Source organism: Pelobates fuscus, chromosome 2, assembly GCF_036172605.1.
Source record: "Pelobates fuscus isolate aPelFus1 chromosome 2, aPelFus1.pri, whole genome shotgun sequence".
Classification (NCBI taxonomy): Eukaryota; Metazoa; Chordata; class Amphibia; order Anura; family Pelobatidae; genus Pelobates; species Pelobates fuscus.
Window position 1 is genome coordinate 85,298,899 of NC_086318.1, and position 16,315 is coordinate 85,315,213.

Here is a 16,315-nt window from a genome sequence, read left to right on the forward strand (position 1 = left end):
ACGAGGGGGGGTGGATCCTGTACTGGAGGAGGAAGCGGAAGTGGATGAGGGTAATGAGGGGAGGGGTGCAGGACTTCCTGCGTTTGCGTCACTTCTTCTTAACGGAAAGTAAGGGGGCGGCAAAGGGATCTCGGACTCAGGGGGCGTGTCCAAAATGGGCCTAACACCAGTCCTAGTGGACGAGCAAGTCCTAGCTACCATGAGGCGACACTGCTCCTCGTGGCATGTCTGGAGCCATTTTGGCGAGTCATTTACGGCCTGTCTCCAACAGTCAATATAAGGAAACTGGCCGTAAAGTTCAGGCCTACCCGATACAGCCACGTGTAAGCGCTGTACCAGAGTTGGATCCAAACTGCCACGTGGCGGCCATGCCGCAACCAAAGTAGGCCACTCCCTAGTACACAAAGTGACCAAACGTACAGGAGACATCTTTACCCCAAAATCACAAACTTTGAATCCCTTTTTAAAATTCTTAACCATACATCCTAAGGGATCCGGAATCGTTGACTGCGACGCACCCATACTTAACAATGGAACGTCGTCGACAACGAATACTATACACGCGTACTATTCAACAGTCACACCCGTTTCCTCTGGCAACAGCACCACGTGGTACGGTTACCAAGTGAAACGTACACAATAACAATAAACACTCAGGGAATTCCCGTACACACACAGCTGTTACACCAGTCACTATATAATCAATATTATGCCCTTTGGCGTAACTATACAGTCACCCACGCTATAATTCTCTATATACGAATTACCCGTCTATAACACACCCCAGTAACATCGTCTTTTACAAATAGCGGTTACAGTACGGTTAGCATAGGTCAAAGCACAAGTTAAGGTCACAATACAATTATTAGTGGTTATGGTGTTAAACATGCAATGGACGACAATGATTAGTACTTATTATATAATGTCAGTAAATATACAGGGTTATGGTACCGTGCACTATAATACAGCAACACACTATTAACACTCTCGCTAGACGGCTGAGCTCGCGCTATCTAACAAGATATACACTTTACTAAAACAATCGTTAACACATTTACAATTCCCAACTAAACTATTGGCCAGTACCTTGAATGGACTACCTAAAACTATATACACCCGTTTTGGTTAGCCACACTGCCCAATCACCACATATATAGCGAGCTAGAGAACCGAATTTACACAGGCGCCTCTTAGTCGCACTATCAAAAGTCTAGTGGGTTCCAAATTTACACGCCTTCCCACTTAGCCCAGATAGGATGAGAACTAGCGAACCGAATTTACACAGGCGCCGCTTAGTCTCCCGGTCCCTCCGACCTAGCGAACGTAATATACACCCTAGAACGCTAGTCTAGACAAGACACCGGTGTCCGGCTAGGGCTATTTACACCAGGACCCCGCCTGACTAACCAAATCAAACGGTCTGACTAAAGAGCGTTCGATCGAGCGGTGCGCCTTCGCTCCTTCCCTCCGACAGAGGGGGCAGATACACAGATTCAAAACCCCTTTGGGCCTACCGCACAATCGGTATACCCCTAGTGGGTCCTGCCGTCTAAAACAGCAGTTGTCTTACCTCCTCGTTCCTGAACCTGAGTTCACACTCATCGACGGGGACACCCCAGCACTTCTCACGTAGAGGCCGATGATCTCCTGGACAACAGACCAGTGGCGCCGAGACGAAGGGAGGTCCACGCAGAAGTTCAGGGGTGCAGCCGTAGAGAACGTGGGCAAAGATAGACCGTCTCACGCCTCTGCCTCTCAGCTACTGTTGAACGATGAGCTTCCCGGCCAATGCACCAAATGATACCGGAGAAACTGACGGAAGCCAAGCACAGAGAGATGGACACAGGTTTCTTCAGGAAGGAAGAGATTCTTTATTGGATCACCGATCGGGACTCAGAGGGACTAGCGTCACCAAAATACAGCAAAGTCTGAGTACTGAATACATAGAGTACATTCCTTATATAGCACTGTAGCTCCTCCCACAATTAACTACACCCACACATACCCTTAACCTATTTAATAAATAGAGTCTAAACTCATCCATCCGGTCTAACCACGTGGCTCATCTGATACAAAGGAGAGGGACGCGTAATTCCAGTTCTTACATTCCTGCACCTGGTCAGTACAGTGATAACAGTATCTTAGCTACGTGTAATTAACTAACTGATACTACAAACACATATACATACATATGCCTTGTGGCAATCTTAGCCTGCTAAACTTGTATTTTACTGGAATTACATCACAATGTCAGGTTGGGGATAATAACTCTGAACAGCTAACCTGTTTATGTTCAGTCTATACATTTCTGAATCATCACATGAATGTGTTCATTCATTATCACACTAAGACTACTAGTATGATCTGCATATGCGTTGTACCAGTGCCTACTGCTGCAGACGTACACAGACACACACCAATGTACAGGGGACACGGTCACACTGGAACCAGTACAGAATTATAACAGTCCTGTAATACAGCAAAGTGGCTGAAAAGATGTTGTTCCTGCAAATATAGTAATAATAGGTATACAAATCTCCAAATCTCTTTTCTAACTCGTCTGTTTCATCCTAAATTTCCCAACTCACTCAGACAGTACTTTATACCAATACAATAAAATGGGTGCACAATGTGGGGGTGATTAGGGACTAATGCTCAAACACCTAAAAAGTGGTATCCCCTACACCACTTAAAAACACATAGCATACATACATAAAAAGGTGGAGCTCAATGCAGCAAATATTCTGAAAAACAAAATAATGCAGCAAAATAGTGTAACACAGTACATAAAAATTTTTTTGATATAAAAATATAATGGTATCACTCACAAGCCTGGAGTCATACCGTCATATGACTCAGGTGGTATGCGCCTCTGGACCATTCAAGGTTGTCCAAACCCCTTCTGTGTAAGGTGTTTTCCTTTAAAGTGCTGTAGTTCCTCCTTCCAAGTGCTTTGGGTTCTTTCTTTCACTTTTTTGGCCGGTTTCAAATAATAGGTACACCAGGTCCAGGGTAGTGAATCCAATAAAGTGCTTTATTACTTTAAAAATCAAAGAGTGAAAAATAAATAAATAAATCTGTGCCAGATAAGTACCTGGATAGACTAAATAGTCAAATGTCAAATGGCCAAAACGCGTTTCGCCTTGTTAAAAGGCTTCCTCAGTTGGTTGTTCTGTCTCTTCCTCTCTTCTTCTGTTTTTAAATCGCCCGCTTCAGATTGTTAATTGTTGTGTTTCCGGTTTATATCAAAAAAAATTTGAAGTACTTTATACCATAATTTTTGGGCATGCCCAAAACTATCCAACTATTGGCAAATGATCATATATATATCACTGAGTTCTCTGTTGATTTAAATCCGTGATTATGCTTACTTAAACATCTCCCTGAAGATTTACCAAAACACAAAAGAATAATATTAGGCCATCTCCTAATCTCGGCTACATCAATTATTCCTAGATACTGGAAATCTGTTACAATTCCCTCTGTCAAAGATGTCCTACTGTTTTGTTTTTTTTTAAATAAAAGATGCAAACTTGCTCTCCGAGTACTATCGACAACAAATATATTCCTCAGACATGACTGTTCTAAGTGGGAGAAGTCATTGAGGAGTAAGTACAAGTTTCCACCTGACATGAAAACTGTTTTTATCACTTATGTTTGACTCGTTATTTACTGTATTTCTCCTTTAATATACAATATTTTTATAAATATATATGACATATAATAATTTTACTTTTTTTTTTCTTCCTTTTTCTTTTTTAATTATTTGTATCATACTATGAATGTGCAATTTATTCATTTCCCCCCAGTTTTGTTACTTATAATATTAATAATGTAACTATGTAATGCTCGCCTTCAAGACTTCTCGAGGGCTGCACTGTTCCTGTGGAACTCGCTTCCCTCCTCCGTTAGATGCTCACCCAGTCTCCACTCCTTCAAAAAATCATTAAAAACCCACTTCTTCATAAAAGCGTATCAATTAAACTCTTAATAGCTCCCAACTGATTCCTCTTCTGCAACTGTCACTAGTCTAATACTATCCTTACCTTTTTGTGTCATTTTACCCCACTCCCTCTAGCATGTAAGCTCATTGAGCAGGGCCCTCAACCCCTCTGTTCCTGTGTGTCCAACTTGTCTGGTTACAACTACATGTCTGTTCGTCCACCCATTGTAAAGCGCTGCAGAATTTGACGGCGCTCTATAAATAATATAATAATAATAATAATAATAATAACTATAACAGAAGATCCTTGCTATTATGTCACTGTTCATATACCATAATGTTTAAATATTATTGACTGTTGAAAATGTTGACAAAAATGTACAATTGTTATTTTTATTATTATTTTTCAAAACAATAAAAAACATTTGAAAGGATTCCAGTTCGCTGGTTAGTAAAATGAAGTTTTATTAGCAAAATATTTCCCTTGTAAATACTAGTTATCACGCAAAACAAAGGACATGACAGAGCACTCTTCTATTCAGTGCTTACAAATGTTTTATAGAAGTCATCCCTCACAATGGCAATGTTTCGGCTCCAAAACAGGCCTTTGTAAAATCATGACATAGCCCAGTTTGCAGCTAAAAAGTTGTCATTGTGAGGGATGACTTCTATAAATAAAATCTTTAAGCACTGAAAGTAAGAGTATTGTATTATTTTCTTTGTTAAGATTACTAAACAGTTTTGTGGGACTGGAGGTTGGTGCACCACTCCTGGTTAGTGTGTTCTCGTTTGTTTAAAGGTCTAGCCCCTAATGGCCCCTTTCAATATTTTTGACACTTTCTACTGACACACTAATTATTACTCCACTATTAAAATAATACCTATCAATGGGCACTGTTAGTGCTGGTATCACACTGCCTTTGTCACTTTCAGTATCTCAGTTTTCTTAATCCCCCATAGAGTGTAGACAAGCAGCTACCTAGGCTTAGATTTCACATAACACACAAGAAAATAATTTAGAGAAAAATTCAGAAAAAATATAGAGAAAGTATTTTCAGAACCAACAATGGAAATGAATAATGAAGCTAAAAATAATTTAAACTTTTACAATTACACTTACGGTGTTCCCTATGAAAAGTACCTGATTTTCTGAAGGTGACGCATTCTATAGCAGGAAACAAGATCAGAGCGTTCTGACAGTTAAGTCCCACTGACTCACTGATCTGTCAGGTTTTTCGGTAATTTCTGACAAATTGAAATTTGATAACTTGCATTTCTTACAAGTAAATGAATCGCATGAAAATTGAATGATAACAAATCCCCAAGTCTAATAGAAACTTGAAGAATTCTCATGGTATATAGTAATGTAAAAGAGAAAGAAGGTAGATAGAAAATAATAATATAATATGAAATTGGAGTGAGGAACACATCACGGCAATATCAGAAAATCTCTTTTTACAGTAAGAGGTGTAGATTCACGTAGCAGCCTACAAGCGGAAATAAGACCAATAATAAAGTATGTGATTTTAGAAAATAAATTAGAACACTAGGATAAGCTTTCATCTACAATTGTGAAATCTACGTGTGGCTTTACGTATACTTTTAAAAGTAGGTCATGGTTGCGAAAGAGCCGAATGATAACCATTCCTACCCCCAAAAATGATCATACCAGCACTAGATGTATGTGTGGCAGATACGGTATCTTTATCTCCTCCAGATTTCCTCTTTGCCTGTGATTTCTGCTGCGGTGCAGATTTGCATGATGGAGGGGATCTCCGGGCTTTTCGATGAGCCAAGGATTCTGTCACTAAAAAAAAAGTCAAATGAATAGGACAAAACACATAAGACAATAGTAAAATAGTGTGGAATAGATTAAAAGTTGGAGACTATGGAACCCCTTTTACGCTAAATTCTCATTGATTACCACTTTTAAGAGAACTGTGTATGCCAGAGAGACGGGGGTAGCTGCGTAATATATACTCAGAAGACAAGAGAGACCAGAAGCCCTGGATGGTTCGTACATCACGACTCAGTAGCCACGTAAGGAGAGCATGTGATGCCTTCTGGGCACCAACACCTTCACCTGCCCTCTGTATCTCCTGTAAAAACAAAATCTGGATGAATGGAGCAATCAATACTGCATGGAATAGCATGGTTCACATTATCACTGTCCAACTTTTTCCAGCTGCTGGGTCACAGAAGGTTCATATTTCTAAGACAGATGGCAGCATTTAATTAAAAAATTGTAAATCCCCTCTTTTTATAATAGTGAAACCTGAGTGAAATTAACATTTCAATTCATTTTTCTGTAATGCCTATGATTCTTCATAGCTTTTCTGTAGGAAATTCTTTGTAGTCCACATTTGTATTTTGTCACCTGAAATCTGCACCTCATCTTATGACCTGATCATGTTGGGTGTCTCCTGAATCCAATACTAAATCTGGGACCAGTGGGCTGCCTCAGCTTAAAGGGGTACAGTTACTTCTCTGGAATTTAGCCCATAGAATAAAGGAGAGATTTTACAGCAATGAATGACAAGTATCAGAGATGGAGGCATGAATATTTTTTTACACTTCACAAACACATATTTTTAAAATATATATAGAAATTGACAGCCCTGGAAGTGAAAATTTCACTTTAAACAGGTCTGCATGCCAACTGTTTATTTCCCATGCTGTAGCATGTCTGTCAGCCCAGTTATTTCCCGTGTTGTGGCATGTCTTTATGTCCAACCATTTACTTCCCTTGTTGTAGCATGCCCTTTCGAGGATTCTTCAATGAGGTTTTAGAACACATATGCTTTCTGTGTGTGCAGAAAGCTGGAACACAATCTTACATCATGATCATTACCATCCACTGTGCTTCAAAAGGAAGAAACACAGGCAACATTCCAACTTGGAGTGTTGCCTGCGTTTATTCCTTTTGAAGACTTTACTGGTGGATCCAGCGATGCCCACCTGACACTAAGCACCTCCACTGTGGATGCATTGTGGAGCATTTACACGGTATCAGTGTGCAGGGTTCTTTGGTTATTTCATCCACTGTGCTTGACATTGTGTTGTTTTCCATTATAGACAACATTTTGACATTATTTAATTTACAGACACTCCTCACTTACCGACCGGGCTCCGTTCCTACGACCCGGTTGGAGAACGATTGGTCGGTAAGTGAGGAGTTAAGGGATTCCCTGCTCTGCTGCGTTCTTCTGTGTTCGGGAAATGTCCCTGAACATAGACAAACGCAACAGAGCAGGGAATACCTCTAATCTATGTTGAGGGAAATTTCCCCGAACATAGATTAAGGGATTCCCCGCTCTGGTGCGCATGTCTGAGTTCAGGGACATTTCCCCGAACATAGACGAACGCAGCAGAGCAGGGAATCCCTATAATCTATGTTTGGCTGAAATTTCCCATAACATAGCTGAACGCAGCAGATCAGGGAATCCCTATAATCTATGTTCGGGGAAATTTCCCAGACCATAGACGAACGCAGCAGATCAGGGAATCCCTATAATCTATGTTCGGGGAAATTTCCCAGAACATAGATGAACGCAGCAGATCAGGGAATCCCTATAATCTATGTTTGGCGGAAATTTCCCAGAACATAGAAGAGCGCAGCATCGCACTTACCACCCCACAAAATAGAGCTGGTCGTAAGTGCGAGCCGTCGAAAAGCAGGTAGGTCGTAAAACGAGGATCATCTGCAGTAGTTTATCTAATATTGTTTCTCTCCTTCTTCCAGATTGTTAGGCTTGTAGAACTATCTGTTCATTAGAATTCCTGTATGAAACACTGCCATCTAGAGGTAACACAGTATACATATTTTTTGTTGCAGGTATGTACTATAAATGTGTTTTGGGAGATTCATTATGGATAATTTAAAAAAATAAACAACAACTAAAAAATAGTGTATTTTATTGGTATGAGATATAGGGATATGATTTAATTTTTTTTGTATGTCCTGTAATGGAAAAACGTCCTGAAATTTGGTTCAACAGGATGGGGATACTGCCCATACAGCAAGGGCCACAACGGACCTCCTGAGACAACTGTTCGTCAAGTGGATAATTTCAAGAAATTCCCAGATTAATTGGCCCCACATTTGCCGACCTTTCAGCTCTCGATTACTTCCTGTGGGGATATCTGAAGGAGTGGATGTACATAAACAAACTGAGTACACTTGCTAAGCTCAAGTAGAATATCTGTACAGAAATTCGAGCGCTAGAGCCTCAAACATTAACTAGTCAGTGCTACGAACAATGCAATCGAAACAGGTGGTGAATAGAGCTCATTTAAAAGATGTACTATACCGTACCTAGACAAACAAATCTTCTTATGTTTAGCATTCATTGTATGTAATGTCAATGAAATGAAATAAAAAAAAAACTACTCTGAATTCTGACCCACCCTATATAAACTTTCTTTGATCTATTTTTCAAAGGAGGCAGTTTATGTCCCTGTTAAATATAGTACATTTAATTATATGGACTCTTCTGCAATACTGTGAAACTCCTATTTTTATTAGTGGCATACAATAAAATATAATCTTCATTTTCACACAGTACACCTTTTATTAGTATATTTTATTTGGTTTCAGTAACATTTTGTTTTACTACACTCATTCCTTTTAGAACATTTTATTTCTCAGGTACTTCTGTGACTGGGAAAATATTTGAAGGGCTATTATTCAGGAATTCATTGGGAAGAACTTATTAGCAATAATCAGCATGGTTTAATCAAACATAGGTCATGTCAAACTAACCTAGTTGCATTCTACGAAGAAGTAAGTAGAAGTATAGATCAGGGTGTTGCAGTGGATGTGATCTACTTGGATTTTGCCAAGGCATTTGATACGGTTCCTCACAATAGGTTAGTCTTCAAACTAAAAGAAATTGGTCTAGATGAATATTCTTGTTCTTGGGTAGAACATTGGCTTAAGGATAGAGTACAACGAGTTGTCATTAATGGTAAATTTTCAAGCTGGACAAAAGTGGTAAGTGGTGGGGGGCGGAGCCAACTACCAAGCTGATCGGACGCCATTTCTGACAGCTCCGACACTCATCCTAATATTTTGCCTCAATCTTGAGAATCCAGCCTGATCCTACCGCTCCAAACATATACCCGACCCGGGAACCCGAACTGCACCGATAGATGCCATTCTTTATGAAAAAGACAGCACCAAAGAGGAAAAGCAAGCCCGGGGCCTACTCCACGCTCGCACCACTTACCTTGGAGGCGCTCCTCGGCGGAATCTACCAGGGAACCACGAGCACCCCTGCCACTGAACCCCTCTCCAACCCGGGGTCCACATGCCAGCCATGGGGCGACGCTCCCAGAAAGCCGGTATACAGACAGAAGGAAGAGACATTGGGGCCATGCTCCAGCAGCCTGCAAGGCCCAAACTGACCCCAGAAGAAACCCAGCCTACCACTAATCAAAACACTTAGCCTGATCAAGCAGAGAGGAATGACCTCTGCACCATGATACCAGCACCCCCGGAGGGATCGCCTCCAGCGATGAAACACGACCTGCAAATACCTTTACAGGACTTCCATAAAATCCTGTCGAAGGAACTAGCAGGACTTAAAGCGGACTTACAAACCACAAAAGACCTAATAATGGCGGCACTGCGGGGCAAGACCCCACTGACGTTTGAAGACTCCAGCCTCACCTTTTATCAGGACCTAACGAGGGCCACACTACAGTGGCGCCAGTTCACTCCATCCTGTGACCCAACAACTACGGGCCGCTAACATACAGTACAGATGGGGAGCGCCGGGCTCACTACTAACGACACACAATGGGACTACCCACACACTCACATCACTCAAGGAAGCCCCGTCATTCTTTGCAACGCTAGGGCTGAAAAACGCTGATGCACAAACCTCTGAGGGACCGGAAGATTTGGAGGGAAGCGCTCTCCCGGCTCCAGGCACCGGCCAGACACCCCGCATGACCACCTGAACACAGCAGGAGGAACAACTTCACGGGACATTGCATAGTGACTATAAGTTACTGACCTCATTAGATGATACCTATACTATGCCGGCTTGGTTTTAAATGTTTAAATTATTTACAAGTTAAATACCCTAGTGCAGAATAAGTTTAACCTGAGCGATAGGGTCTCGTACCTGACCCCTCTGACGTACTGGGCCCCCTCTCAGGACGCCCGTGCCCGATAAAATAACTGCAAGATAACAACTAACCCCCCCCCCCCCCCCCGGCTGCACCCAAGGTTAGGGGTAAAAAGCTTGACAATAAACAAATGTTGTTATGCATCACACAGGGATGAGAGAGCAGTCAGTGGGACAGCAAAATCGCCCCCAACCCTCATGACTTACAAACGTAGACTACAACACCCTCACTGGCGACACTCCTATCCTGGGATCTAGCATGTTATTGTCCCTTAAAAACTAGGGCCTGAGCCTACAGCGCACTGAACTTACACTCAACACCAGCATAGACACCTTCATGATCTCAGACCCACAAGCCAACGCTTAAATCTCTTTCTTGAGTACTGACATATCCTATTTAACCTGACAGACACAGATCTAATCTTTGACATGCCCTATCAAACGCAGTAGATATCCAAAAAAGTGCTGATTAAAACCTGTTATTTTTCTATGTCACACAAATGTATGCATGATCAAATACCTATTCCCGCTGTTGTGGCAGGATAGGTACAATTGTACCACTTTCACACAATTAAATAAAGAATAAAAAAAAATAAAAAAAAGTGGTAAGTGGTGTCTCTCAGGGTTCTGTTTTGGGACCGCTTCTATTTAACATATTTATAAATGATCTTGAAATAGGCATTGAAAGCCATGTTTCAGTTTTTGCAGATGACACGAAACTTTGTAAAGTAATAAAATGTGAGCAGGATATTGCTTTGCTGCAGAGGGATTTGGATAGATTGGGGGCTGGGCACTAAAATGGCAGATGAAATTGAATGTAGAGAAATGCAAAGTTATGCACTTCGGGGTCAAGAATGCACAAGCAAATTACACCCTAAATGTTAGTGAATTAGGGATACCCATACACGAGAAGGATTTGGGAATTGTTATAGACAACAAATTAGGCAGCAATATGCAATGTCAATCTGCAGTTATAAGGCCAATAAGGTTTTGTCATGTATAAATAAAATAGGGGCATAAATTCTCGGGATGAAAATAAATCGCTGGTCAGACCACACCTTGAATATGCTATGCAATTTTGGGCACCTGTTCTAAAGAAGGATATCATGGTACTAGACAAAAGTGCAGAGACGAGCTACAAAATTGACAAAAGGAATGGAGCATTTTAGTTATGAAGAAAAGTAAAAAAATTTAAATATCTTTAGTTTGGAAAAACGGCACCTCAGAGGGGATATGATAACATTATACAAATATATTCGGAGCCAGTACAAACCATTGTCTGGAAATCTATTCATAAACAGGGCTATACATAGGACACAAGGTCACACATTTAGGCTGGAAGAAAGGAGATTTAATCTAAGGCAAAGAAAAGGTTTTTTTTTACAGTAAGAGTAATAAGGATATGGAATTCTCTGCCTGAAGAGGTGGTTTTATCAGAGTCCATACAGATGTTTAAACTGCAATTGGATAAATACTTGTAAAAACATAACATACAGGGATATAATTTCTAATTAGTGGGGTAATAGCTGCTTGATCCAAGGAGACATCTGACTGCTATTTTGGGGCCAAGAAGGATTTTTTTCCTAGTTTGTTGCAAAATTGGAAGCGCTTCAAACTAGGTTTTTTGCCTTTTTTTGGATGAACAGCAAAAACATATGTGAGATAGGCTGAACTTGACGGACATAAGTCTCTTTTCAGCTATGTAACTATGTAACTATGTATTCTTCCACAGATTTAACCTGTTGTCTTTTGTGGCACATTTTCTTTAATTCTTAATAATGTGGCTCATAATTTATATCTGCTTTTTAAATTTTCTACAATTTCCAATTTATTAAATAGACCCAAATGTCTGTTAGTTTCTAAATGTTAATTTTTCATTATAAATAAAGCAAAGGTAAATAGAAAAAAAGAACACCATTTTTTTTTTTTTTTTTAAATAAATGTGATTCGTCTGATGTTTTTATTTCCTTTTGGTTGTTATTTTATTCTGCTATAAAGATGTCTGAATAGACAATACAGATAAAATCATGGCACAATTCCAGCTTTTTTTAGCCTAGATTGGAATTTGTATTCCAATCTGTATTCTCTTACTTCTCACACAGTAGATACAGGTCAGATACGGGGTGCAATAAACCTGTTGTACCTTTATAAAGGTGTCACTAAGAGAAAAGTGATTTGAAGTTCAAAAAGTGGTGACATTGTCATAAAAAGCAATAATTTTCCAAGGTGCTTATTCCCTATTAAGAACTTTACACTGCATTTATCAGTTACTTTTAATTTTTAATCACTTTTATAAATCTCCTCATTTTAAATCAGTTTGTCTAAAACTTAGAGCATCTTTACATCTATTTGTATACGTTGTCAGCAGCGAAGTTCCCAGGCTATAATTACTCGGCTCTTCAATATTGATGCAAATTCTGCTTTGACAGTTTGTGTGATGGTTTAATTGTTTTATACATTTTATATATTTAGCAGACAGTAAATGTTCCTCTCGGTACAATGTATGTGCATTATCTAACACTGTTACTTCAGAAATCTTGCGCATGCATAGTGTGATGATAACATACCAGCAGACTTACCTGGAACCTGTCCTCAGGGACTAGATCTCTGTCCATCATCCCATGCAGTAAAGGGAAGAGGTCAGTCACTGCCACAGCAATCTCTGTACGATGCCACTTAAGCAGAGCTTTCAGATCACCGACATTGTGTGTAATATCTTGCTCTGTCATTCTCCACCACAAGAAAATACAAAATCTACTCTTGCTCTATGAAAAAATTAAATAAAACAAATGAAAAGTTAAAGTTCTCCTAACACGTCACAGCTTTAGGTTCTTCCTGCCTAATTCTGGGTACTTCTTACTCTTAGCTACCTACACCATGTGCTATAAACATCTCCCCGAGTACTATAGCATGTGCTCCCTAGGACACTCTATAATTTATACAACAACCTATTCAGAGTTATTCACTAAGCAGGGAACTTGTTAGAATTTCAAGACAAATTTTTTTAAGACAAAACATGTGAAATTGCATTTTTTTTCACTTTAGCTACATTGGCTTAAAATTTGAAATCCCACTAAAATCCTCCGAAAATTTTTAGTTTATTGAATAACCCTGTCTGTTTTGCTCAACCTGCATACTTATATGTAAATCACATCTTTGTTTACTGATGTACGTAAAAGTCTACGTGTGATTTATTTCCTATTCTCTCTGCGTACATGACATATAGTTTCTCCACTTCATAGGGACTGAACTTGCCACTTATATTTAAGTAATGTAACCTACATCTTTTTCATACAGATCCCCCATCTATCCATGTTTGTTACATGCAATGTTGTGTGTAGAGTCTTTTTGATAAGTTTTTTTCTTCATCTACAGGATATTCAACAAATCCTTATATTTCTGTTAAATCTAGATTATGCCTTACCTTTTTTTTTTAGAACACCCTGTTTCTCTCCTTTTCTATCATCTAATTTGATTATTATATACTCTGGCATTATGTTTAATTGACTCAGCCAATAATGTTGCATAAGGTTCAGCCAATCACGAGGGTATTGCCCATCCCTTCAGAATAATCTGGATGGATAAGGTTCATTGATATTAAACAACAAATGATAAACAGCAGAGAACTGATATACCGACCCATATACAAGAGTAAAGCGTGTCTTATCTGAACATTAGCTTGGATTTTACACCTTGAAGGTTTCACATTACATTATGTTTGAGCTTTTGGGAGACACTTTTTTAAAATGTGGTTGTCACTGAGGTTACAAGCCTTTTGAATCTCCGTAACTATCAGTCTCAATTCCTTATCAAATTGAAAGAATTCCAACTTGCACTAGTGTTTCCAATTCATCTTCTTGATACATATTGATCGTATGATAACACTAGTCCTAAAATAAAGAAAAACTTTAGTAATGAAAGTACTGCAGAGCAGAAATGCAACATATCCCTGAAAAGATGTGTAAAACTAACTGTTTTATTATTAACATTAACTTTTTTGCTGACCATATTAAGAATCTAATAGATCGCCTATATTCCTATACAAATATAGAGGTGAGTTGTGTTTAAGAACCTGGCCATTTATTATGGTGTGTCATTGTATTTGGTGAATTGGGAAGCCGTGGATCTGTCTGTACCATTACTCAAACATCACATAGCACTGCAGGATACAGAACTTGGTGGTCGCATTGAGCTGCTCCTGTCTGATATATTAACAGCTAACCTAGAGAAGTAGAGAAGAGGCATAGCTGCCACTGGTTTGTAGGATGCCCTGTGTACTAGCCCATCAGTCCCTCTCCAGTTACTGAGCACCAAACATTTCAGTTACTATGGTGATTTTATGAGATGAAGTGACAACATGGATTTCCTCTGGTAATAAGGGATTCCTGTGTATCCTCATGCCCTTTATTAGAAGGACAAAATAATTATCTAGAATTACAGTGACTAACCGAAGGTCAAACTATTAAACCTGTGTCACTTCTCAGCTTTTACCCACGCTATTTTTGCTTTTTTTGTTTTTATATGTATTTATGTTTGGTCTTTGGTGCATATTGCATAGCGGAGGAGCTCTTTGTTGCTTCACGATTTAACACTGAAAGGTATAATTTAATCAGAACCTGGTATGTAGATCATCCATAGTGAGATTTAATATTCAGAATAAATGTTTTATGGGGTAGGCCAGGTGCAAAAAAAACAAGGGCACAGCCAGTATGATGGTACTATGGGCCCCAATGATTCCAGAGGCCTGTTAATAATTAATGAACCACCTCTTGTTCCTGCAGCAAAGAAGAGGAAGGCAGGAATGCAATGAGACCCACTTGACGTGGGAGGTGACATGTGAGGGAGAGCTGGAGTGTATGGAGTGGGTGAGTGTATCTAAGTTGTTTGCATGTGTGTCAGTGTAGGTGGATATGTATGTAATTATCTGTGCCTGTATGTTTCTGTGCATGTGTGTGCGTCACTGTATCTTTTCATGTCTGTCATCGTGTTTGTGCATATCTCTTGGAGTGTATCTGTGTGTCTGAATAGATCAACGTGTGCCAGTGTATGTGTGTATCTTTGATTGGCAGTGTTTGTGTATTTCTGCATGTGGCAATGTATGAGTGTGCGAACACACATCTGCAAGAAACACCAACATCAGACACAAACACACCCAAGCTTTCAAACTCCACCCACAAAAATACTACTGCTGTTAAACACCGACAGTACAGAAAAAACCACACCCCTACATTCAAATACCAACATTAAACATAATTACACCCTTGCATTAAAAAATACCACTGCATTCAAACGCCAACACTGTTCAAAAAACTGTCTTACAAACCAACACTACATACAAATATACCCCTGCACCCAAATACTAACACTACAAAAAACACACCCCTGCACACCGACTCAACACACAAACACCCCTAGATCCATGCAAACATTTTTGCACCAGTGCATTCTCTTCTCTCTAGACCCCTGTGCATTGCTTGTGGTTGGATGCATTTCTGGGCACACAAATTACAGTGTTTTTCCCCTTGGCTTTAGTACGAAAACCCTCATGAAGCCTCCTTAAAGGACCACTATAGTCACACAGACCACTTCAGCTCAATAAAGTGGTCTGGGTGACAGGTGTCAGGGTACCTGAAGTCTCTACCTCGGAGGAGGTTAGACTTTCCAGCAGCCGTCCTCTCAGGGGGGCTGATTCACCCAATCCTCACAGCTCTCATAGCCGTTCACACGCCGGCCGCGATAGCCCCGCTTCCTTTTATGACGCGGCGCTCAGGAGCCGACGTCATGACGGCAATCACATCCCGACCTGTCAATCTAGTTCTGAACAACGAATCAGGGCTCGGCAAGGGCGGAGTCATCAATTAAAGAACCAAGGTATAAAAGAGGGATGTGTGTAATGGTTCATTGCCCTGTCATGGTTCTAGCTTGTCTGGTCCCTCAGTGCTCTTTTTACTATTGTCTATTTGGTTTTGACTCGGCTTGTACTTTCGTTCCTGTTTATCTCTCGTGTCCTTTGACCTCATCTCGTCTCTCGCTTACCTGTTCTCTCGTTCCCTCGACCTTGGCTTGTCTCTGACCATTCTTTGCTTTCTCCTTACGTTAGTCCGGCCATTCTAAGGTCCGGTATACGTACCTATCTCCTGTTTGTATTCTGCGTGTTGGATCCCTGTCCCGATCCTGACATTACGACAGGGCCATGGATCCTGCAGGTACTAACGCTCAGATTGGTTCTCCTGACTCG

The 16,315-nt window shown here is 40.2% G+C and overlaps 1 protein-coding gene across 1 annotated transcript in view; it reads right to left on the reverse strand.

Moving 5' to 3' along the window:
- LOC134586172 (autoimmune regulator-like) overlaps window positions 1–12,815 on the reverse strand; it is a 57,378-nt gene extending 44,563 nt beyond the window's left edge. Inside the window, exons 1-3 of the mRNA XM_063441674.1 lie at window positions 12,657–12,815; window positions 5,868–6,042; window positions 5,613–5,750 (exon numbers count right to left, since the gene is read on the reverse strand). Of these exons, the coding sequence (XP_063297744.1) occupies window positions 5,613–5,750; window positions 5,868–6,042; window positions 12,657–12,806 (463 nt within the window). The 5' untranslated portion in view covers window positions 12,807–12,815. The remainder of the gene's footprint in view (window positions 1–5,612; window positions 5,751–5,867; window positions 6,043–12,656) is intronic.
- Window positions 12,816–16,315: the final 3,500 nt, after the last annotated feature.